General features: G+C 41.7%; 1 protein-coding gene across 12 annotated transcripts in view; it reads right to left on the reverse strand.

Annotated features, from left to right (window-relative positions):
- Positions 1-23,758, reverse strand: part of Cadps (calcium dependent secretion activator) — a 450,183-nt gene that overhangs the window by 239,361 nt on the left and 187,064 nt on the right. For all 12 annotated transcript variants that reach the window (XM_074044111.1, XM_020172817.2, XM_074044112.1 and 9 more), the window contains exon 4: positions 9,911-9,991. In XM_074044111.1, coding sequence (XP_073900212.1) covers positions 9,911-9,991 — 81 coding nt within the window. The remainder of the gene's footprint in view (positions 1-9,910; positions 9,992-23,758) is intronic.

Here is a 23,758-nt window from a genome sequence, read left to right on the forward strand (position 1 = left end):
AGAGACCTTTGGGAGGTGATTAGGTCACAAGGACTCAACCCTTATCAATTGGATTAGTGCCCTCCAAAGAGGTCCCAAAGAATTCATTTGCTTTTTCTACCATGCAAGGACCCAGTGAAAAGACAGCTGTCTATGAACCAAGAAGTGAGCTCCCATCTGATACGAATCTGCTGGTGTCTTCATCTTGATCTTCCCAGACCTCAGAACTGTGAGAAACAAATTCTGTTGTTAATCAGCCATCTGTGGTGTTTTGTTATAACAGCCTGAATAGACTAAGACATTTATTAGACTTGAACTAATGAATCATGTGTGAAATTTATTTGTCTTTCCTGCTGGGCCATGAATCAGGATGATGCTTCTGCTTAATTCTTGGTACTTAGCATAATGTTCCCCTCAAAATAAGCATTCAAAACACATGAGTTGAGTAAATGGCTTGACGGTTTGTCAAAATGTCTATATTAAATATCAATGTAGCTAAAACTCATCTGTGAGGAGTAGGTGGAGAGATGATAAATTGAGTTTTGGAAGAATGTGGAGATTCTGCTTTCCCATGTAAATGAGTATGGATTTCCGAAATCCATTAGCAACCCCAGAGTTCCGGTTCCTTCTGGAACTTCTAAGTATAATCATTTCCTGCTTTAAGGTTGGGCTTAGCTCACTGTATGGTGCTTTCTAAGCACACTGTAGGTGAATGTGGGATGGATGCTTTGGAAATGAGGCGATGCATTTCTGGCCTCAGCAGCAGCTAGTGGTGATTCATTGTAAGAAGATCCCAAAAGTCTTATTTCTCTAACACTTCTGCATTGTAGACTTGGATTTTCTCAGTCTTAAATCCCATTAGCAACACAATTATGACCCAAACATTTAGGTATTCTGGGGTGAGTATGGTGGTACCTGTCTGTAATTCCAGCTACTTGGGAGGCAGAGGCTGGAGTATTGAAAGTTTGAAACCAGTCCAGGCAAAGTTAGCAAGATCATATCTCAAAAATAAAACACAAACCACAGGGCTGGGGGTATAGCTCAAGTGATAAAGTGCTTCCCTAGAATACACCAGGCCCTGAGTTCAATCCCTGTACTGCAAAAAACAAAAACAAAAACAAAAAACCTCAAAACACAAGAAAATGAAACAAAACGAAACAAAACAAAAAACACCTAGGGTATCCTTTATGCAGAAGGCACTAAAGATGTGAAGATTTGGATTCTGGACCACCATGACTCAGAAAACATTTGCTGCCACAATCACAGTGCCTGGCAGTGTTAGCACGGGGAATCATGGTGAAGATGTGAACTGCTTCTCTATGCTTACAGCCAGTGGGCAATAGCCATAAGGAAATATCAAGTGGCAGCTGTAACAGAAGTGCATGAGATATGAATTTTTCCTGAATTAAGATGGCTTCCCAGATGAAGTGACATTGGGCTGGGGGTCTGATGGACAGAGAAGTTTGTTAACAGGTTGAATCTGTGGGGAAAGGGCAACTGGTATTTTCTCATTCCCATGGAAAATATAGATAATCATGAACTCAAGATCTATATAATTGAGCATAGTCCACAAAATATTTCTCCATCTCCTCTGGAACATGGTCCTTCTGGAGAATGAAGGAAAAAAGATTAACTCAGGGTCAGCCATAAAGGCTGCCAAGTAGCAAAGGGTATTCCCATGAGCTTGTGGTACATTGTACTGACTGATCTCTTCCATCCTCACGAAACAAACCTTAGAGAACTAAAGGGTATTTTGGGGGAATATAGGCTAAGTGCTATCTCTAATTTATACTGCCAGTAGCTGGCTTTGCAGTTGCCAGGGGAATGGAGTGGAAAAGTAGTGTTTGTGAAATGGTTTCTTTCCTGATAGTCTGCTTTGAGAGACTGTATCAAGTTCCGACCCTTTTATCACAGCCTTCCTTGGGACTCACTGAGGCCTTTTAACTCCACAGTCTTAACAATTTGGAAGAAGAGCCAGCAGTTACTGACAATACCACTCTGGTGCAGAATTAGCTCCCACCAAACTCTTTGCAGCAGAATACTGGAAAAATGCAAAGAATAACCATTCCTCCCAACCATTCCTCCCAGAACTTGGACAGTTCCTAATGACATCATAAAAACAGGCTCATGAAACAGCCTGCAAGGGAAAACAAAGCCATTTTTTCCCGCTCCGAGTAGTTAAGCTGTGAGAAGAAATAGCATTCTGTCACTCTAGACTGAGGTTCTTGGGTGGAATTTTCACTCAATTCACTCAATAGGCAAGCCTATTACAAATACATTTCAAAAGCTGCAGTTGTGCCAAAATAAGGAAAATGCACTCATACATCTCCACTGCTACTTTTTCAGGCATAAAAATAAGTTAGTCTTGACAACAGAATTAGTTATTCATATTGCTGTATGAAAAACATAGCATGTGGGTGGGTTAAAGTCCTCCAAAGAAAATGTCTGCTGGCCACTTATTTTTGTTTGAACCTGTTAGAATTCCTCCATAGGGACTGGCCACACTGGGGGATTTTTGGAACATCTCAAAAAATGGCATTTGCAAGTTCTACCAGAGCCTTTACTCACTGGCATTCCTTTCTTGTTTTTGGATTATTTTTTACCCAGAGATGATGAATGCCGACAAGGGTACCCTCAGAGAGAGATTCCTTATATCCAATGGCTCAAGTGACATAGAGTGGTAGGCAATCAGGAGGGATGTGACAGAAGGACACTTTGTAGACACAGACTTGACCAACAATCTTACAGTTGTTTCATCCATCTTTCAAAGTCTTCCTGGTCTCCCATTATGTGTCAGATGCTATGGTTGTCACTGAGGATGAAGGAGGCAGTTGAGAGGTGTTGGTACTGTGGAGGCATGCCAGAAAGTCACCAGTCAGGCCCCATGTGACACATAAAGTCACAGAGGCAGGCGCAGAGCACAAATTGACCACCAAAGAACCTTATCCAATCCATGTTAGTGAGACCGAATTGACTCTGAATCCTAGGCCTGCATTTATTCTTTGTGATATTAAAAAGGTATCTTCATCCATCAGAACTCTGGTTTGTGCATTTGAAAGGGGAAGAAAAACCTTAAAAGGTAATAACTAACATGAATACTTTTTTTTTTTTTTTTGGTGGTACCAGCATTTGAACTGAGGGCTTTGTGCTTGTTAGGCAGGAGTTTTACCTCTTGGACCATGCCTTCAGCCCTTTTTGTTCTGGTTATTTTTTGAGATCTTCCTATTTTATGCTTTTAGATATCACTGGGATGACAGGTGTGCACCACCACATTCAGCTCTTCTTCCATTGAAATGGGGTCTCAAAAACATTTGTGCCTGGGCTGGCCTGGAACCACCATCCTCCTGATTTCAGCCTCGCAAGTAGCTAGGAATACAGGCATGAGCCACTGATGGCCTGCCAAACATGAATACTTATTCACCATCAATTCATTCATTCTCATCTAACTCTCCCCCCACTCAACATACACCAGCTGTTATGCTACCACCACCATCAGCAATATTACTAATAATGATGGTGACTGTATAAAAATAATTATGCTACTGACATTTACTGTCACTAGACTAAGCACTTTTGCAGGCATTACATCTTTTAATCCTTCCAATAAACCACTGAGACAAATGCTGCTATTTATCCCCCATTTTTTTGGAAAAAAAAATGAGGCAGAAAAGTTATAGCAATAAAGAGTAGAGTCTGAAACTCAAGACTGGCTCCATAACCCATGTGAGCTGCAATATGATAGAGCAGAACTATCTGACCTTGAATGTGAATAGAGCTTAGATGATATTGTGATGTTTCTTGGCATGGTGCACCCTAAATGTGTCCCCTCGTTTCATAGCACTATTCAGCAGGGGGCTGGCAACAACTGAGTCCTTTACAACAAAGGCCACTCTGTCATTGCTCAATCAACAAGAACAGCATGGAGTAAAGCATAGGAGAGAAAGAAGGTCTTGGTAGCAATTTGTCAAAAATCAGGGTCATAGATGTTAGAAAGCAGTTGGAACTCAGGTAGTTTCCTGAATTATCTTCTTTACCCACTTGCTTTCCCCTCCTCAGCTTTTGTGAGCTGGATGGATTTCCCTTCCCTTGAATTCCCTGTACTTGAACGGGCATTAGAGCACCCCTGGCATTTAGCTTCCTCCTTGAACTCAAAGTTCTCTGGGTTCTCAGTTAGCTACGTGACAAAGGCAAGAGTTGGACAGCTGTTCCTTATATGCTTTATTCAAGCAACAAATTGAACTCCTACCATGTGCTTGGACACCTGTGCGCCTTCATGTCACAGGGTGAATGCCAGGTGCAAAAACCTTAGTTTGCAAGGTAGGGGCTAGCATCATTCTCTGGTAGGAGAAGATTCCATTTCCTCTGATTTGTAGCAATGTGTAGAACAGAACCTTCCCCTTTAGGGAAGTATTTGGATATTATTTCTCACTGATGTTTGCAACAGGGCCAGGGTATAAGAGGGTATTTTGCTCTGCACAGAATATGGGTCTAAATGCTAACATACACATTTAAATGATAGCTTGAGAAACCCAATGGTGTTTTACTCCTCAAATTCAGCCACCGATACCACAAAAGCTGTATTATTTTATTATATAATTAGCTCATGAATTTTGGAATTTTACCCCAAAATGTGGTCAAAAGAACTGGCAAATATCACGGCAGTACTAATGCCACAATCTGCCAGTTTAAGCTCCAATGTCAACTTCTGATCACATAATTTAAATAACTTAGACTTAATTCCTGGGTGAAATTTGGGGACACTTTAATATCAGCATAAGAGGATTTGGGAAAATGTTTGAACAAGGATTAAGTAGTCTTTTCTACCAGATTAAAAAAAATGCATTCGGCTCTCTTCCTGGAACTTTTAAGGCAGCAAGACTGATGTTCATAGTGAGGGCATGTCTGTCTGATGTTTTATGCAGCTGTCTCTGTGTTGTGGGATGTTGGAGTGATTGAATTGATAGGTCACAGTGCAGGACTGTAGATGAGGGAAACTGGACTTGCCCTTGTCTCCCTTTTCTCCTAAGAAGAAAGAACAAACATACACCTTTGATGATGACAACACTACTGGCAGAAACATCAAGGTCCCTACAACCTCGTTTCCAGATTCCAAAGAAGTCACAGAAGAAAGCATTCTGAATTCCAGAAACCAGTTCTACTTAGTATGGCTACCTCATTTGTGCTTCTACATAAACTAAGGGGAATATTCAGAAAATGTCAGTGAAAGGAAGAAAGCTGTTTCCTGGAGGGGCTACCATCAGGGAGAGAGGATTGGCCAGCAGTCCTGTCCTGGAGTCACTTTCTGCCTCTCATCTGATTATTCAAAAGAAATAGCATGGAACGCAGAATGAGAGAACTCAGCTTTCTGCTTAGTAGCTGAGTGAACTCAGGCACGTCACCTAAACACTTTGATTTGTCTAAATTGGGGAACATTATTCTAACTTCATGGATTGCCTGTCATAGGTCTAAACAGAGTTGATGGGAAATTGCACAGTTAGTGTCTGACACATTTAATAAGGGACTGACTAGCAGAGAGAGAGGTCAGGATAAGGGGAGATAAAAGCCTGAGTGAAGGATATATTGATGCTTGGGCTGGGCTGAAGAGGAACATCAGGCCTGTATTTGGAAAGTTATTTGGTAATGGTAGCAGCCATACTCGTTAAGAATATAGTTTCTGATCGCTGAATGACCTTGGCCAAGTCCTCTAATGTATCTGCTTTAGCCTTTTCATCTAAGAAACGGATAATGACGGTGCCTTTCTCATAGGTTGGTGGATAGTTATATAGGTTATCAAATGAACAATGCTTAGAAGAGAGTCTGGCTCAGACTGTACATAAATGCTAGTTAATAGTATCTAGGTACATCTGGAGTATTGCTCGATTCATAACACCCATCTATAGTGCTAATCTTAGGTACACCTTCACTGTAAACGATACACCCCTAGTATACGTGGGTCCACTGCTTTTCGCAGTGAATTGGTTCATTGTACCAGGGTTGACCCTTGAACCAAGTTGGGCCAATCAGGGGCCCGATTCTTAGAATTGTGCATTTGAAGAGGGTAGTGAGAAAAGGGAAAGATGGAGAAAGATTTGAGAGGGAGGATGATTGACTAATGAGTCTCTATTTGTTTATACCAGAAACATGCAAAGCTGTTATACAGCCATACTGTCCATCTTGGAAGTGAGGAGAGCTGGTGTTCAGAGAAAGAAAAGATAAATACACACAGAGATAGGAGATGGACAGAAAGTCCTGACCCTTGGTGGCCCCTGGTTCCATTCTTTCCTGGGTTCTGGCTGTTCTTTGCCCATAGGCTCCTTGGTCCCTAGAATCATCCCTTCTTTTACATAAGCCTCCTCAGATGGTGCCTTTCAATCAAAAAAGTTCTCAATCCATCTTTTAAATCAGAGAACAGAGTGAATTATACATGATGGGTGATATCTATATCCAAGAATTTCTGGCTATAATATGTACAGGAGTTGACATTCACCCATATGGGTTGAATTGCACATCCTCACTAAAATTTACTGTGATGCTGGAAATAGAAAAATCAGGACATACTAAAACAAGAGAAGCAAGAAGTGCTTTGTTTCACTATCTCTTCATGAATTAGCCAATGTATGAGATCTTGGTATTTTTAGTAGATGAGATATTTTTCAATTTTCTTCATTAGTTTGCCTGGTTTAGGTGAAGGAAAAATTAATTTTTCTTAGAATCCAAGTAAATTCAGGGAAAAGCATTTGAGCAGCTAAAACTGGAATCAGGTATGCAAACATTGTGAGGACTCCTTGACATCACAATGGATTCCCTGACTCTGTTTCTTTGTGTTGACTTCATTCTTTCAGATTCCCGCTCCCCCTTATCTGGAAGAATCAAATACAGCTGCAGACATCCTTTTACCACTGGAAGACAGAGTCCTGTTACTAGCATGTAGTCCACAGGCCCCAAGGAAGAGACTCATTGGTTTAATTTGTGTCATGTGTTAATTCATGAACCAATCATTCATGACCAGGGAAGGCTGGGAACTGTGATTGGTTCCCTTTAGGTGATGAGCTCACTCCAGGACCAACTAGCTGTAGCAGGGGGCCAATGGCATGAAAAACATTGGGAAGAAGAGAGTTAATTTCTAGGAGAACAAGAGACAGAAGTGGGAAGCCTATTCACTGACATCCTGATATTCTAAATCTTTGGAAAATACTCATGTATTCTGAAATTATTCTCCATTTCTTGTAAACATCTCACTCAGTTGCCTATTTCATGTCCAAGAAGGCTTAGTTCTAAGTTGTTAATATTATTCTACTTAGCATCAGAATTTTTAGGGGGTATGTGGCGGGGAGAGAATTCTTTGATCTATTCAGAGATGATCATCTTGGCTCACTTTGTACCAATTTCCCATCTATGGTCTTTGAAAACTTAAAATTAGTCTAATATTACTTAAATTATCATATTAACCCTTAAGGAAAACAAAACAATTTTTAAAAAAGATGCCATGAGCTTATTTTTGAAGCATGTATGTAATTTTATTTAGTTGGGATGAAAACTTAACTCGTTGGGAAATGTACTAGTTGCCTAAAAGGCAAAGGAATGGACCAAACTAATTCTATTTTCTAGATAACCCGCAAAAATGAGGAGACAGTGAGTTTTCAGAAGAGGTAAATTCTAAGGCCTTTTTGATGCTTACCCCTACCCTGAGTAGGTTTGTAAATCACAAGAGCCTTCCACACTTCCTTTAGACAAATCCATAGCTGCGTACTACTTTTAGTCACCAGACTCACTTGACCATAAACTTTAAAAGTGTCTGAAAAGAAGACACAGAATGTTTCAGGAAAACTGCTTGAGCACAAACAGCAACTCTTTTTGTGTTGCTCGTCCAGCAGGATTACTTCCTATATGTCCAAATCTCGAGATACTTCTCTCCATAAGGAGAAAGGTCTCCTCTAGGCATATCCTCCCTGTCATTTCTGACATCCCTCTATCCTCACATGCATACCTGGCCAGTAGGAACCAATAGAAGGCAGTAGTTATTAAAATTTATATTTTATTATTTATGGCATTATGTTATAAAAAAATATTTCATTAAGCATTACTGGGGGCCCGTTAAATTCTGCACCTGAGATAAGTGCCTTTCTCCAGCTTGACTATTTTTTTTTTTTTTTGGTGGTACATGGAGTTTGAACTCAGGGCCTTATGCTTGCAAGGAAGGTGCTGTACCACTTGAGCCACTCCAGCAGTCCAGTTTGCATTGGTAGTCTTCTTTACTTTTTTCTTTTTAGTCTTTAAAAAATTTTATTTTATTTTTAAATTACCATACATTAATAATATGAGGTGATTTCATTACGATAACTCCATACTTGTGTACAATGTACCTTGAAAAAGTTAATTCCTACATTCTATTTCCATTTGCATTGGTTATTTTTGAGACAGGGTCTCACTTTATGCCTGTGCTGGCCTGGTCTGTGATCCTCCTATTTGTTCTTCCCTACATAGCTGGGATGACAGGTCTGTGCCACCACACTCAGCCATTGGTTGAGACAGGAGTCTCATGAAGTGCTTGCCCAGGATTGGCCTAGAACAATGATCCTCCCCAAATCTGCCTCCAGAAAAGCTTGAACCACTGTGCCTGACCAACCCTGACTTTTAAATAGACCTGGGTTGACAGTCCAGAGCAGTGTTTTTGTTAATGCCTACCATGATTAGCATGTATCTCCCCATTTCTAAAACAAAGATAAGTAAAATGTCCTGAGTGGGCTGTTGTGAAAGTTGACTGAGATGGTACCTGTAAACCACTTAGCATGTTCTGTACTAGCAAAACCCCACATGAATGGCAGCAACATTCAATCATGGATAACACTGAGCTGTCATCATCAACAATAAGAAATGATCCCAACCCTGGAGAAGTACTACCACTGGTGACCCAGACAGGTAAGCAAATAGTCACCATTCAATGAGCTGCTATAATAAAGGTCTATGTGTGCAGTTAAGAGAAGCAACTGCTAAGCTCTTGGTGATTGAAGGCTGAGTAGGTGAGTTTGCCAAGTGGAGGGGAGAAGAAAAAGACATGGAGCCTAGAAAGTGCCTGATGTCTTCAGAGGAAGGCATTGTTTGCAGCTGGATCAGAGAGTTCTGGTGGGAAAGTGGTGAGCAATGAGGCTAATTAAGGCAAGGTATGGTCTGTTGATGTCACTCTAAAGAGATTAGGTTTTGTTCTGGGGCAGTGGGAACATCTATTGAAGCATTTTGAAGCTCTGTTTTTGAGATATTCATATGTGGGCTTTAGAGTGGCAACTGGGTGCAGGATGGACAGGAGAGGGGGAGGGACAAGAGCTAGAGATACCCACTAGGAGACAACTGTAGCATGCAGGTGCTTGAAGATGGGACCTGGATCAGAGCAAAAGCAACGGTCCAGGAAAGCAACCAAGATATCTCAACCCACATTTAGGAGGCAGAGTCAGTAAGGCTGGGTGGCTGACATAGTGAGGTGCATTGGAGGGGGAAGGAAGAGTTGATGATGACTGGGAAGCTTCATCTATGATAATTGGATACAGAATACATGAGGAGCAGTGCATGTAGGTGTGTAGGCAGTAAACACAGGTGGGAGGAAGAACATACCGAGCCAGAATTTGAACACATTGAACTTGAAATGCCAGGGGAATGTCTTAGTGGAGATGTTCAGCAGAATTGAGAAATATAAGCCTGCTACTCAAGAGAAAGATGGAGACCCATGCTTAGGTATTCACTGAAGCTTAGGAAATGAATGCACATAGCATCTCTAGGAGGGCTTGAGAGAGGAGGGTTGAGAGCCATCAGGGTGACTGCCCTCCTCCTTCCTCCTCCATGCTTCTTAAATTTATCATTTAACGTCTTTAGTAATCAGTCTGCTTCCTGGGTGGAACTTTGGCCTGGTCCACTGTGAACATCCCCTGAGTTTACTCACCCTGGCTATTTGGTCTGCCATTTGGAGACGTCCATCCAGCTCTCGTCTGATCTGGGCAGCCTGTTCATCTGGATTGTCCAACTGCACAAAAAAAGACACATGCAAACAGAGAGACTTTCAGTTTGGGTCACAAAAGCCAAAAAACTCATGACATTTCATTTTACACCCTTCCCACTCTTTGCTCCAGGAATGTATTTCACTTAAAAAAAAGATTCTTATAAGTAACACATCCAGTTTGAGTGAAACTCCAAGTTCAATTTTTCTAGGCTGAGCACTATGTGGCAGAGACATTTAAATGACCTTGCAGTAATCACCCAGCAATTCTGAATTGCTGTGATGCAGTGTGCCTAATGAGGGCCTAAGGCAAAACATCTCTGTTTTGGGCCAATGAAGAAAGTACTTCTAGAGAAGACATCTGCAGAAGGAGACACCAATGTATCCATTAGAAACGTAGGGAGCAGACAAGTGCATATCCACCGGTGTGCGTGTGTGTGCATGGCTCATATACAGCTGCTCTCTCTGGTCCCTGGACCAGGGGAAGATTAATTAGACACTGCTTTGCTTTGCTTCTCATTGAGCTCAAGGACCTTCCATCCACTCTGCAGATGCTACTTCCAATCACTTGGTGTTTGCATCTAAGATGAAATCTATCTTTGTCATTCATGATGACGAGAGCTACTAAGATATGATGATGGCAACACCCAAGCATAATAAACCTGGGCAATTCCCTAACTGCTCAGCTTTCAGTTTTCCCAACTATTGAATGAAGGGCTTGGTTATGTAACCTTCATCCCTTTCTATAAATCTGGGAAGAAATTGACAAATATTTCTGTAAAAGTCCTTGTAATTATAACATTAGGCTTTGAGCACAAGACCTCACCTACACTAAATCAACTCCTCTATTGTAGTATAAAGCAGCCACAGACAATGTATAAATGAAAGCATAACTGTGTTCCAATAAAATTTTATTTACAACAGGTGGCAGGAATTGGCAACATGGTTACCAATTTCTGTTCTATGAAGTTTTCTCTTTATTTCCAAGCAAGACTACCATCATCCTTCAGACTGTAATCACATTTGCTTTTCCTAGTAAGTAATGATTTCTTTTATTTACAAAACAATTTAATAAGAAATGGCGCATTCAAAGAGGTTGGGCACTATTTCTCCTTTTAGTAAGCATTAGCTTGTAGCAAAAAGTTGCTTAAGGCTGACCCTGGTGGCTCATTCCTATAATCTCAGCTACTTGGGAGGTGGAGATTGGGAAAATGGATGTTCAAGGTAGCCCAGGCATAAAATTAGCGAGTCTCCATCTCAACCAGTAAGCTGGGCCTTGTGGTACATGCCTGTCATCCCAGCTATGTTGGAGGTACAAATAGAAGGATCATAGTCCAGGTCAGTCCAGGCAAAAACATAACATCTTATTAAAAAACGAATTAAAGAAAAAGGGGCTAGAAGTGTGGCTCAAGTGGTAGAGTGCCTGCCTAGCAAGCACAAAGCCCTCAGTTCAGTCCCCTGTAGGTTAAAAAAAAAAAAAGGAAATCTCCTCTAAGTCCTTCTCTTCTAAAAGTGGTTTTTATTCAGAAGCTTTAATCTCCATGCTTCTCAGTGATGCTATGAAATGATATAGAAAATAATTTATTTCTAAGATGATATAAGCGATAATAACTCTAGAAAATTTATGGACTTCTTTTGAAGGAACACAATGAGTCTTCCTTGGTTTATTTCACAAACGTATAAAACAACCAGTCAGGATCTTTGCTGTCTCACTAGGGAGTCAGCTCTGGTTTATCTTCTCCTGTCCACAGTTTGGGGCGGAGGGACTGCTTCCCAGATCATGAAAACAGGATTGTGACATTTGACTGTGTTTTAAGACAGCGTCCTGATATGTGCTCTGCTAGCAACTGTCCTAGGTGTTCTGAAGAAGGGCCATTGGAGTTGGGGATATGCAATGCCAAAATAAATGATGTCTGTGAAACATTCTACAGGGGAACCCTGGTAGATGGTAGATAACTATTTTTTACCTGAATCTTAAGTTTTTATTTTTTGAGATAATGTGCATAGAGGACCAGCTGGGCATCCAGTTCTAAATGGTGTGGACCACTCAGTCACACCACCGGCCTGTGGTCCCTCCTGATCACCACTTACTGATCAGCATGCTAGGGAGAGAGCTGTCTTTAACCTCCAAGGAGATGATTTTCTTTTACTGGAAAGCCCACAAGTCTTTCAGATCTCAGTGCCAACCCACTTGGAACACTCAGAAATGTCTTGTTCAAAGCACACATGCAAATGAAAAACCCAGCTGTTTGTTTCCCTGACAAACAGCAAAGTGAATTGGTTAGGGTAAAAGTCTGGCATTCTTCTTCTTTTTTTTTTTTTAGGCAGTCCTGGGGATTGAACTTAGGGCCTTGAGTTTGCTAGGTAAAGGTTCTACCACTTGAGCCTCATCCCCCTCAGTCCTTTTGCTTTTAGCTTGTTTTTCAGATATGGTCTCATGCTTTTGCTTGTTCTGGCCTTGGACCATGATCCTCCTACCTCTGCCTCCTGAGTAGCTGGGGTTAAGGTGTGCACCACCATGCCAAGTCTCAAAAAGTCAGGAATTCTTTGGATGATATGGTGCTCACACAGGTTAAAAATGAACAGGGAAAACATAACCCAAGAGAAATGGCCCCACCCCTGAGTTTCACAGAGACATTGGAGTTCCCCCACCATCCTCACGAAATGTAAGTGGAACAGCAGAGAAGACTGGCAATGAAGATGAGCAAGCAAGGTCTACAATGAGCTTCATTCATTCATTCACACATTTACTCATTCATTCATTGATATTTCAATATGTCAAAACAATGGAATACACGAGGAAAAGACAGAGCCAGTCTCTGACTCCGTGAAGTTTCAATCTAGCAAGAACAGGCATGGTTAAAGGAGAAGGGATTATTTACTGATCTCTGTATCAAACACCAAGTACCTCTGACCTATTTTCCAGCCTTTTCTAAAGGGTCCTGAGAAACAGCAGCTAATATGCATTCACAGGAAAAATAAAAAAGAATCTGGGGTCGGGAAAGACTTTTCCCTTCTGAAAATTTATACTGCCTATTAGATAATCGGGACCCTGAAAAATTTCTCTACTTAGCTACACTTAACTTTGCTTTTACTCAGTTGTTTCACTGAAAACAAACATTCCACTGAACAGTTTGGTAAATTCTGCATTTCCTAGCAGGGAAAGAACTTTAAGAGGCAGGTACCAGTCCGCATCTTACAGAGAAAGAAGCTGAGCCTAAGAAGAGGAACAGATACCACCTCACACAGCTGGCGAAGGAAACTAGTCGCTCTGCTCAGCCTTGTGGTAGTTCCTTCTTAAATGTCTTGTTTTTCTAATTGATCCTGACAATTAACTAACTCAACAGCCTCACTCTGAACCTTGTAGACAGGGGTCAATTTGACACATAGAGCCACCACTGGGAGGCAGAGAAATATGTTCACCCTCTGTCACTGTGACTGGCTGATTTCTTCTGGGGAGACTGTTGCAGTGCCTGAATCCTTCATGAGATCTGAAAGCAATGGGTGTGTCCTTTTCTTGCTTCTGTCAATTAGGAGCTGTGTGACCTTGGGTAAGTTACTTAACCCTTCTGTGTTTTGGGTCTCTTCATCTGTCATGGGAATTAACAAAGGATAAAAAGCGTTCAGCCTGGGCATTGGCATGAGCAAGCCCTCAGAAAATTGTGGCTGGGGTTTTTTATGTTATTATCAAGAGTGGCTCTTACTGGCTGCATTTCTGATCTGGGCCACCATGGGGAGGCAAAGGCTCAAAGGAGGGGGTCCAGATGCGACAGTGTGTGGTGTGGAGGTGTGGGGGTCTTGGTCAGATGTCTATGCAGCCAGGGTGTTAAAGACTAGAGACTCCCATCTCTTGACAAATGTCCCCTTGCTTCTGAGGGTCTCCCAGTCTCCCCAAGGTCCACTTCCTTTGCTCTATTGGACTTTAATTAGCGGGAGTGACTTGAAGGCAGATTCTGCTGTCCCACAGCTAATGATCTGAAGAGTGGATGAAAAGGAAAATGTAACCAAATCTCCTTAAAATAGCCTGGCACGACAGAGAAGGCCATCCTTGACCACAGAGCTTGACAGTCCTGCTGTATGAAATACAAAACTATAAAGAGAAATCAAGTAATTACCTTTTCAAGTGCTAGGAAGGGAAGAGCAGAGAATGAGATTCCATGGAAACAGGGTTCTGTTTACCGCGCTGGTCTTTTCCACCAAGGAAAGGAAAGATCAGTGGGAGAACCAAGCCAAGGGCAAACCCTTCCCATGGATAGCTTGACAGGGTTCAAAAGGTATATGAGCACCAAGACCTTGACCTCATTAGCAAATCATCTTCCTATCGGCAGAGGCCAAGCACAGGCAGGGCAGCTGTTCTTAGTGTCAGTCAAGCAACACCAACTGCATCTTGGGGCTTTCTTCTGAAATGATGGAGAACTGAGCCCAGCACTGTGTTAAGTGGAGGAAGGCAGTGCATGAGTTGTGGGTTCAAGCCACCTCTCTTACTCACAGTTGGCACCTTGTAGTCAACAGAGAGAGGAAAACTCAAAGCAGCCAGTTTGGCCTCATGCTTGAGATATGGCAGGGTGGAGTTGCACATACCTATCTATACAGGTCCTTAGTTGCACAGCCTTGTCAAGTACCTAAACCTCACTGAGCCTCCATTTTCTTATCTGCAAAGTGGACATATTTTCTTGTGTGGCTGTTGAAAGGACAAGATGAACCAATGTTTGATATTGTGGAAGGAAAGTCAGACAGATTTGGGTCTAAATCTTGACTTGACAATTTCCTTACTGAAAGGGATTCAACAAGCAACTCTATTTCTATACCTTATTGCCTTGCCCATTAAACTGGGAAAAGATGCTTCTTCCCGCATATTATAAGGATTAAGTCAGATGATATGTGCCCAAGGCACCTATTTGGTGTTGGCACATAGTAGGCCCTACAGTTTAGCAAGTTTAGCTATTCTTGCTTTAGAGTGGGAACTACTGGATGTTACCTGTTTTCCCTGCCTTTGTGATTTATGAAAGAAACCATACCAGAACAGGGAGCCCTGAAATTCTGGAATGGTTGTTAGGAGACTGTGTTCTGGTCCTTGATTTCACTTCAGCTGGGGAACCCTGGGCCCAAGTCAGGACCTCTCTGTCCACAGTCCCTTCATCTGAGAAAAGCTCTAAGTTGTTATGTACTAGAATTCTCTGAAAAGCTTACATTAGCTCTTCTCAGTTATTTTCTGGGGAATATTAGCCCTGCAGTTGCTCTGGAGCCACTGTGAGAATTAGGTCTGTGGTGAGATAGAGTCTGGAAACTTTGCTCCCTTTATTCTTTTGCTGGGGGGAGGGGGAAAACATGAGCAAGAAATTCTGCTCCAAGGCAGCCTCACAGGGTTCCATATTTCCAAAGATTATCTGACCCTGTGTGCAACACATCTGAACACCCAAGAAACATGCTTTCCTGGGCAGTTCTCCTATAAGCTTCACTTTTCTCATGTCTGTGGACATGACAAAAATTTTAAGAGAAGGTGAGGAAAGAGAAAGGAATTTTACTGTTCAAATAAGTCTAAGTCTTAAAAAAAGAACCTGCCTGGGATGGTCTTGTCTGACTTCTAGGGTGATGGGGGATCATCCTAGGGCTGGACCTCCTCCTTTGCCTTTGCTTCCCCTGGAGGGCTGACCTTGACAATGTGCCAGGAGATATTCTTGGGTACCAGTTTTCTTTGGGGACGCCTGACTTCTCTGGTGCTCATAGGTGACAATGACAAGGAGGAACGAAGTCTATTTCCGACTCTTCCAAAGTCACCATATTACTGCTAAGAGGCAACCTTCAGCCAAGCAAAGAAAGATGTAATTCAAAAATGCAGAAAGTGTCAACAGAAAGAGTCAGACTATTTTATGCATTATTTGAATAATTGCTCTCTTTTCTGGAAAAATCTATGATAGTCGGCCTCAGAGTAAATGAAGCAACTTTAGCCTCAGGACTAAAATGAAAGTGACTCAGAACTATGGCTGGAAGGAGTGTTCGAGACTATGTAGTGATCTCAGGCTGGGTGTGTGGTCCCTGTGGAGCTCTGCATCTCCAGCTTCCTCTGCTGAGGACTTTGGAAGGCCCCACTTATGCCTAGCACTTGCTGTCTTTGCACACGCTGTTTATCATGCCTGGAGCATCTTTCTTAGCTTCTCCCTGACTGGTCACTTCTTGTTCCCCTTCATCCTTTAGCTTCACGGCAAGCACATCTCCCACCTCTCCAGACTCTGGATTTTTTTCTGCCTTGTGCTCTCTCGGAACTAGCACTCATCACGATGGCAACTTCACACGTGCCCATGTGACATGTGATGTTCATCCACTAGGCTGTAAGCTCCACGGCAGCAGAGATGGGTGTGCTAGGCGCAGCTCTGCATCCCCTGCCCCTCATACTGTGTCAAATATAGGCTGGGCTCTGAATAAAATACCTAGAAGGTGAATAAAATGACTGAGTTAATTAACTGTGGCGATAGAGAAGAAAAGCCACCTGCCCATAGCTATACCATAATCAGTGACAGAGCAGGTCCCCAGTCTCTAACTTTATAGTTTGGTATGTCTTGCTGCTTAGTGGCTGTCTTCCAGAAAGTGGCATTCTCTGCTGAAATAGGTAAAGCGTACTCTTGGCTGGCCTCTAACTGGTGCCATTCCCAATAAAGCATCTTTAATTCTGGACTTTGAGTGACAGAGACAGGGGTGCCTTTATGCAGCTGTGGTGCAAGCCACCTGCTGCCCTGGGCTTAGCTCAATCTGCTCACTTTGTTTCATCTCCACTTTGCAGCCTGGCCCCTGGGTTCTCAGAGACTGGTGCTGAGAGGAAGGCTGCCAAGAATCTCTGTGGGGGAGGGCAGAGGCCTCCTCACAAAGCACTCCTCTCAGCTGGCACGATCTTCCTCTCCTCTGTAGCCCCATGAGTTTTCATCCTCCTTCAGAGACAAACTGCTCTGGTGACTGCTGTCTTCCTGGTGCACTGCAGTGTGGAAAGTTACAGCCAGGACACTGACAGTCCCTAACCAGGACAAGTGGGTGCCCAAGCTCTGATCTCAAGAATGTACTGAAGTTTGGACTGGAGCATTCAATGCCTGGGTGACACCTCTAACTCCTTTCCTCTTGTCTCCTATCTGTCCACTTTAGTGCTGAGGCTATAGAATGTGGTTGGCAGGTGCCCCCTCTACTGCACAGGTTCATGTCCTTATCTTTCCACTCTAAAGCTGAGTGACCTTGAGTAAATGATGGAATCTCTCTGAGCCTTAACTTAGTTTTTTTCAACTCCCTTAACTTTGACATGGAAATAATAGCAACACTCCCTAGCTCATCAGGCTGGTCAGAGATGAAATGAGATGATGTGTGTATGATAATTAGCTGAAGGCCTGGCATGCAGTTATATTTCCTGACTCCCAGCCACCATTACTCCTTGGCATTCCACGGTCTACAAGTGTTCTCCCTTACAGAAATTCTGATGCTCGTAAAACTTAGCATGTCAGATCAGGATTTCCCTTTTCAGGTCAGAAACTAACCTATACAAGGTTAAGTAGTTGTGGCTCTGCATAGAGGGGTAACCCTTAGAAAAAAGAGCATGGGGTCAGAGTCAGAAACTGTGAGATCTAACACTACTGCTGCCTCCTCACTGTGTGATCAGGGCCAGGGCACTTGACCCCTCTGATTATCTTTGTCCATAGCTCCAAAATAATAACCTCAGACTACTTCTGCAATGATGATAATATCAATGTCTTCCCTACAGTGGAGTTCCATACATTGTGGGTACATGTTACTCTATTATTACTAGTGGAGGACAATCTGATGAAATCTGTGGCTTGCCTTCCATCTTAGTCCATATCAAGGTCTCTACTTCAGTGTTATTTGTAGAGAGAACACACAGTTAGATGTCCCCTGCACATTCAATTACATTACTTTTATAAACTTTGCCCAAGGAGATCCCATCTCATTTGCAGAAGGTTTTAAATAAGATCATTCCTGTCTTTATCATGCCTTATTTCTTTGGCAAGAGAAGACCTTGAGGGGGTCAAGGCTTCCATTCTGAAGGATGTTCTGCCCTTGATTGTAAAATGCAGGGTTTAGCTCCTAGCTTTTGCCAGCCAATGAGAATACTGCCCATATTTGAGTCACCAAACTGGCTTCTGGCAATGCAGTAAATATAATACAAGAGCTCCAAATGCAGCAATTCTCTTAGCAAGCAGCAAATAAATACATAAAAATCCCCCAAACACAAAGTCAATCCACTCTATTATGATCTTGGAGTGCTCAACAGTCACTCCCCATGCACACCAGTGTCCTGGAATGACCTTCTGTCTTCTTGCTACCATTTCAAGTCTGATACATCATCTAGACACTGATCTTTCTTCAAGAAGCCCTTCTTGCCAGGTGCCGGTGGCTCACGCCTGTAATCCTAGCTACTCAGGAGGCAGAGATCAGGAGGATCACGGTTCGAAGCTAGATCAGGCAAATAGTTCAAGAAACCCTATCTCCAAAACACCCATCACAAAAAGAGGGCTCGTGGAGTTGCTAAAGGTGGAGGCCCTGAGTTCAAACTCCAGGGCCAAAAAAAAAAAAAAAAAAAGAAACTCTTCTTGATCTTTTTGATTACTATGGCATCAATCTGCTTTTATAGTCATCACTGGTGATCCCAGCATTTGAGCTGTATATGTCCTGGGTCTTAGGTTTCTTTTCCCTACCAGAGCAGCTGTAGGGCTTTGTGGTCAGGGCCTTGTGAACTGGAAATGGTCAGACCTGCCCTCACATCCTTGCTCTGCCACTTCCCAGCTCCGAGACACTGGGCAATACTCCGAGCTCTCTAGATCTACAGCCTCATTTGCAGAGTGGGATTCCCAATACCAACAATGCTGTCAGCTGAGGCTTCTTATGAGAATGGAGGCCATAAAGTACTTAGCCTGATAAGAGTCACAGTTATAGCTGTAATTTAATACCACTGAAACCAGACACTATGGTTTTAATTCAGTATGGAGAGCACAGTTGTTTTTTTTTAAACAGATCACCTTAATGATCTTCACAGCTGGGGCTAGAAGATGGTCCAATTCACCTTTACTAAAGAATGCAGGCAGCCACAGAAAGAAGACACTGGGCAGCAGCTGAAGTCCAGCGTAGGGAGGAAGCAGGTGGCTTTGTGAACAGAAGACACAGGCTGGTCTATCTCTTTGAAGCTGTGCAGAAGACCAAATCTCTCTCGAATCCATCTATTCTGTTTGTCCACTTTCTTGGACCAGTCTACCATCGTCTCCATCCTGGACCAATAAATTACCCACATTCTCTCTTCCCTCTAGTAGAAGTTCTCCATCTTGGCTGTCCATTAGAATTCTGAGAGAGATAAAAGGCAATCCTGATGGCCAGGTTGCACCCAGACCAACTACATCAGAACATCTTGAGTTGGGACCCAGGTATTGGTAGTATTTTTTAAAGACCCTCTAAGTTATCCAATGCACAGCAAAGATTGGGAGCCTCTACCAAAATCCAGTGGTGCTCAAATTTTGCTGCATGTAACAATTAACCAAGGAACTTGGTAAACACAGAGTCCTGATTTCCACCCCCCTAACCAGCCCCAGAGTTTTGACTTACTGGGGCTGAGTAAGCCATAAGAATGTGCTCTTCTCCCAAGTTCCTGGGGAAGCTGATCTTCCCAACTGCATTGTGAGGAGCAAGGAGCTAATGCACTCTCTGCAAGGCAGTCTGCTCATCTTTCTGGAACATGCATTTGCTCCTGTTACTCTCTTGCTCTCACTGCTGAGTAACTTTCCATTCTTTCTGGCAGGAGGAGGCTGAGATCTTTATCAAAGCTTAGGGAACTGTTACCATCTGGCTCCAGCACAGCTCCCAGCCTCTCTTCTCCCCACTCTGTCTTGCTGTCTAGGCTCACAGCGTTCTGAACTTCTAGGTTCTCAAACATAACATAGTCTCGCTTGGTCCCTGGCCTATGTATATGCTTTCCACTCTGCTTTTGTCTTTGTCTGAAAAACACTACATCATTAATCCAAGTTCTAGCCTTGATGTTGCTCCCTGGGGAGGCTTCCTGGTCCTAGCCAAAGCCATTTTCTCTTGGCTCCACTAGTGACCTGATGCTCCTCATTTTCCACCCTCACCATTTTGCACTACTCGCTTCCTGCCAGGCTCTCTGTAAGACTGTAAGTGTCTTGAGGGCAAAGACCTTGTCTATTGTTCACTACAAAAATCTCCAGTGACTGGACTGGAGATGTAGCTCAGTGGTAGAGTACTTGCCTAGTATGTGCAAAGCCCTGGGCTCAATTCCTAGCACTGCCAAAATAAAGCCAAAATGACAAAAAAAAAAAAACCCTCCAGTGATTAATGCATAAGACATTAATGATTAGGCAAGCAAAAAATATTTGCACATTTAAATTTGAGACAGAGACAATAATATCTACTTAGGGCTTGTCTGATGAGTTAATGAGCTATTAGCCCAAGCACTGAGCATGGTGTCTAACACTGAGTAGGTGCTCAAAACATTACATAAATAGAATTCTGAATGTAGATGGTTTAAACTTATTCTTGTTGAATGAATGAATGCATGAATGCAATTGATTATTTATGGGCACAAGGGACAGAGAATAACTGACTAAAGTGGTGTGAGTAATAGAGGTGTGAACCAATTAAAGTCCATGTGTCTCAGTTTCCTTATTTGGAAACTGGGAATATTAATGCTTGACTTATTATTTTAAAAAATAGTCATGAAACAACTACTTTGTTGTAAGTATTATAAGAGCAGGGTAAACACAGAACTTGATAACTTTCAGGATTTAAAAAAAATAAGCAGGAAGAGTTATTTTCAAAGGTAGTCAGATATTATACAAATGTAAATTATTATTTTCACTGCCATTGTTTTTTCGTTTGTTTGCTTAGTGCTGGGAATTGAACTCAGGTCCTGCTACAAGCTAAGCATGTACTCCTACCATTAAGCCACACTCTCAGCCCTGAATTGAGTTTTTACCATTTCCAAAATCCTGTTCAAGCAGACAATTTGATGGAAAATGCCCACTTTTTCAAAAAAAAGCCAGAGGTGATTTTTATGCTTGGAGATTTTGACATGAATATTATAGGAAATAAAATACCTTTTGTGCTGCTGAGTAATTTTGCCCTTTTAGAAGCACCAAGTTATGGTGAAAAACAATTTATAAATGACAAACAAAAATAATGCACTCAACAGGAAGTCCACAAAGATCCAATATAAAATACCACACATAAAATGGAATGCTTTTGTTAAATATGCTTACTTTTTAGTTGAAGGGGAAGTTAACTTCATTTTCAAGTATTGATAATACAGTATAAAAGTCACTCACAAGGTCAAAATGAAATAGAGTTTTCTACCTTCTGCAATTATGACTTTAGTGAATTTATATGTATGTGTGTGTGTGTGTGTGTGTGTGTGTGTGTAAAAGAGATCTCAGGCAGGAGCAAGCATTTAAATCCACAAATCACAGAGCTGCCCGTGTCAATTAAAACTGAGACAAAGAAATATAATTTTCAGAGTACATGAGAACGTCAATATGCACTACAGTTTTCTTTGAACGACATGTCACAAATACAAGATATGCTTCTTTTCCAGTCCCAGGCTGACATTACACAAGTACCTGGTAGAAATTGGGTCTATTCATAAGCCTACCCACATATGTCATTATCTCATTCTTGTCTGCCCTGAGAGAGTGTCTACTATGGTATCACCATTGTTCGAAGCCAAAAATATTTATAAAGGGTGGGTTTCACCTTGATTAAGACCTGTCAAAGGAATAGTCAGCTCCAAATCCATATCCAAGTAGATATATTTTTATTAGTTCTTTTAAAAGTATCTGTGGGCAAGAGGAGGAGGAAACATGTAAAAAAGACTAAGGCCTTAAATTATCCTATAGATGGGTGACAAAGAATAACTAAAAGCCCCCCAAATTATATTATCAGAATTTATTAAGTGCTTCCCACTTATAACATACCGTATCAGGTGCTACAGGGAACAGAGGCATCAGGATCACATCTATTCTAACATGTGTGACAGTTCCTAAGTATTTGTCAGAATACAACATCATCTAACTCTTGTCCCAGTTAACAAGTTAGAAAAAGATTTTCTATTTTTAATACAGTCAAGGTCAATAATCCCATGTTAATCACAAGCAAAGATTAGCATGTACTGTACTGAAAACAGAAGTAAATATTGAGAAAGTAAATAAAAAGGGAAATGAATTAATGAGGAGAGATTAATTTATTCCACGGAGATTTAACCCTGAAATTTCAGTGGTGTAGGACAAGGGCTTATTTCTTTCTTGCCCTACCTGTGCATTGGTGGTTCTAGAGGACTGTCTTCCACAAAATCACTCAGGGATCTAATCTAGGCAGATGGAAGCACCTGATTTTGTGCTTCTGCATGTCAATGAGTGGCTTCTGGGTTTAGTGCAATAGGGGAAAACAGAACACGGAGAATTCAAGACCTATTTGTTGTTGAACTGATCACGTGGCTGGCCCTAAACGCATTGTAAAAGAAGCTAGAAAATGTAAGGAAACACATAAATATTTCATAAGCATTACTGTATCTGCTACAAGAAAACTGTTATGGGTATTGGTTAAAGTGACTTAAAATACAGGACCTATTTTGATAATCTGGAACTTGCTCAACTTTCTATTTTACCTGGTCTATGAATAAAAGAAAAAAAAATTAAGTGAACATGGTATAACCTAAATAAATTTGTATTATAAACAGCAAATATACCCTTGGCTTAGAAGATGGTAATAGAAGAAAGTAGCACTTTCCTCTGAGAGCTAAACAAGCAAATAAGCAGTGTTTTAACCAGTGTAAATTAAAACAATATTGACTGAAATATACATCCCTGGCACTGGGGAAGTTCAAATCAAGATGGCCACAGGGTCTTGTAATCTAATTTCTTCCTAATGGACCAACAATTTCCCAGGCTAAGTGGTAGACCACCATCAAGACAGATGACTTCTCATCTCTTGAAATTTCATTTGTAATTCAGACACCAGACTAAGGCTCTGTGAAACTGGCTTTAGGTTTAGATGGTTAGACTTAATGATTTTTCCCTTTCCTATTTGTAAAATCTTATAAGTTGAATATTCTTAGCTATGAGAATGCTCTCCTTTGAGAAAAGCTTTGTTGCAATTGTATAAATTTCATCCCCACCCCACCAGTGATATATTAGTGTAAAGCTCAAAAGGAACAAATACTTGTCCAGGAACCTCAATTAACCATCTTTGAAAAAAGAACTTACCTTCACAAGGGAAGTAAATTCACAAAGGAGATTGTGTTTTTTAAAAAGCAATACCAAATGTACTTATCAGGTCTATACCCTGCTTTTTTTTTTTAAATTTTATTATTCATATGTGCATACAAGGCTTGGGTCATTTCTCCCCCCTGCCCCCACCCCCTCCCTTACAACCCACTCCGCCCCCTCCCTCTCCCTCCCACCCCCTCAATACCCAGTAGAAACTATTTTGCCCTTATTTCTAATTTTGTTGTAGAGAGAGTATAAGCAATAATAGGAAGGAACAAGGGTTTTTGCTGGTTGAGATAAGGATAGCTATACAGGGCATTGACTCACATTGATTTCCTGTGCGTGGGTGTTACCTTCTAGGTTAATTCTTTTTGATCTAACCTTTTCTCTAGTTCCTGGTCCCCTTTTCCTATTGGCCTCAGTTGCTTTTAAGGTATCTGCTTTAGTTTCTCTGCGTTAAGAGCAACAAATGCTAGCTAGTTTTTTAGGTGTCTTATCTATCCCCACCCCTCCCTTGTGTGCTCTTGCTTTTATCATG

This window comes from Castor canadensis, chromosome 10 (assembly GCF_047511655.1).
Source record: "Castor canadensis chromosome 10, mCasCan1.hap1v2, whole genome shotgun sequence".
NCBI classification, from domain to species: domain Eukaryota; kingdom Metazoa; phylum Chordata; class Mammalia; order Rodentia; family Castoridae; genus Castor; species Castor canadensis.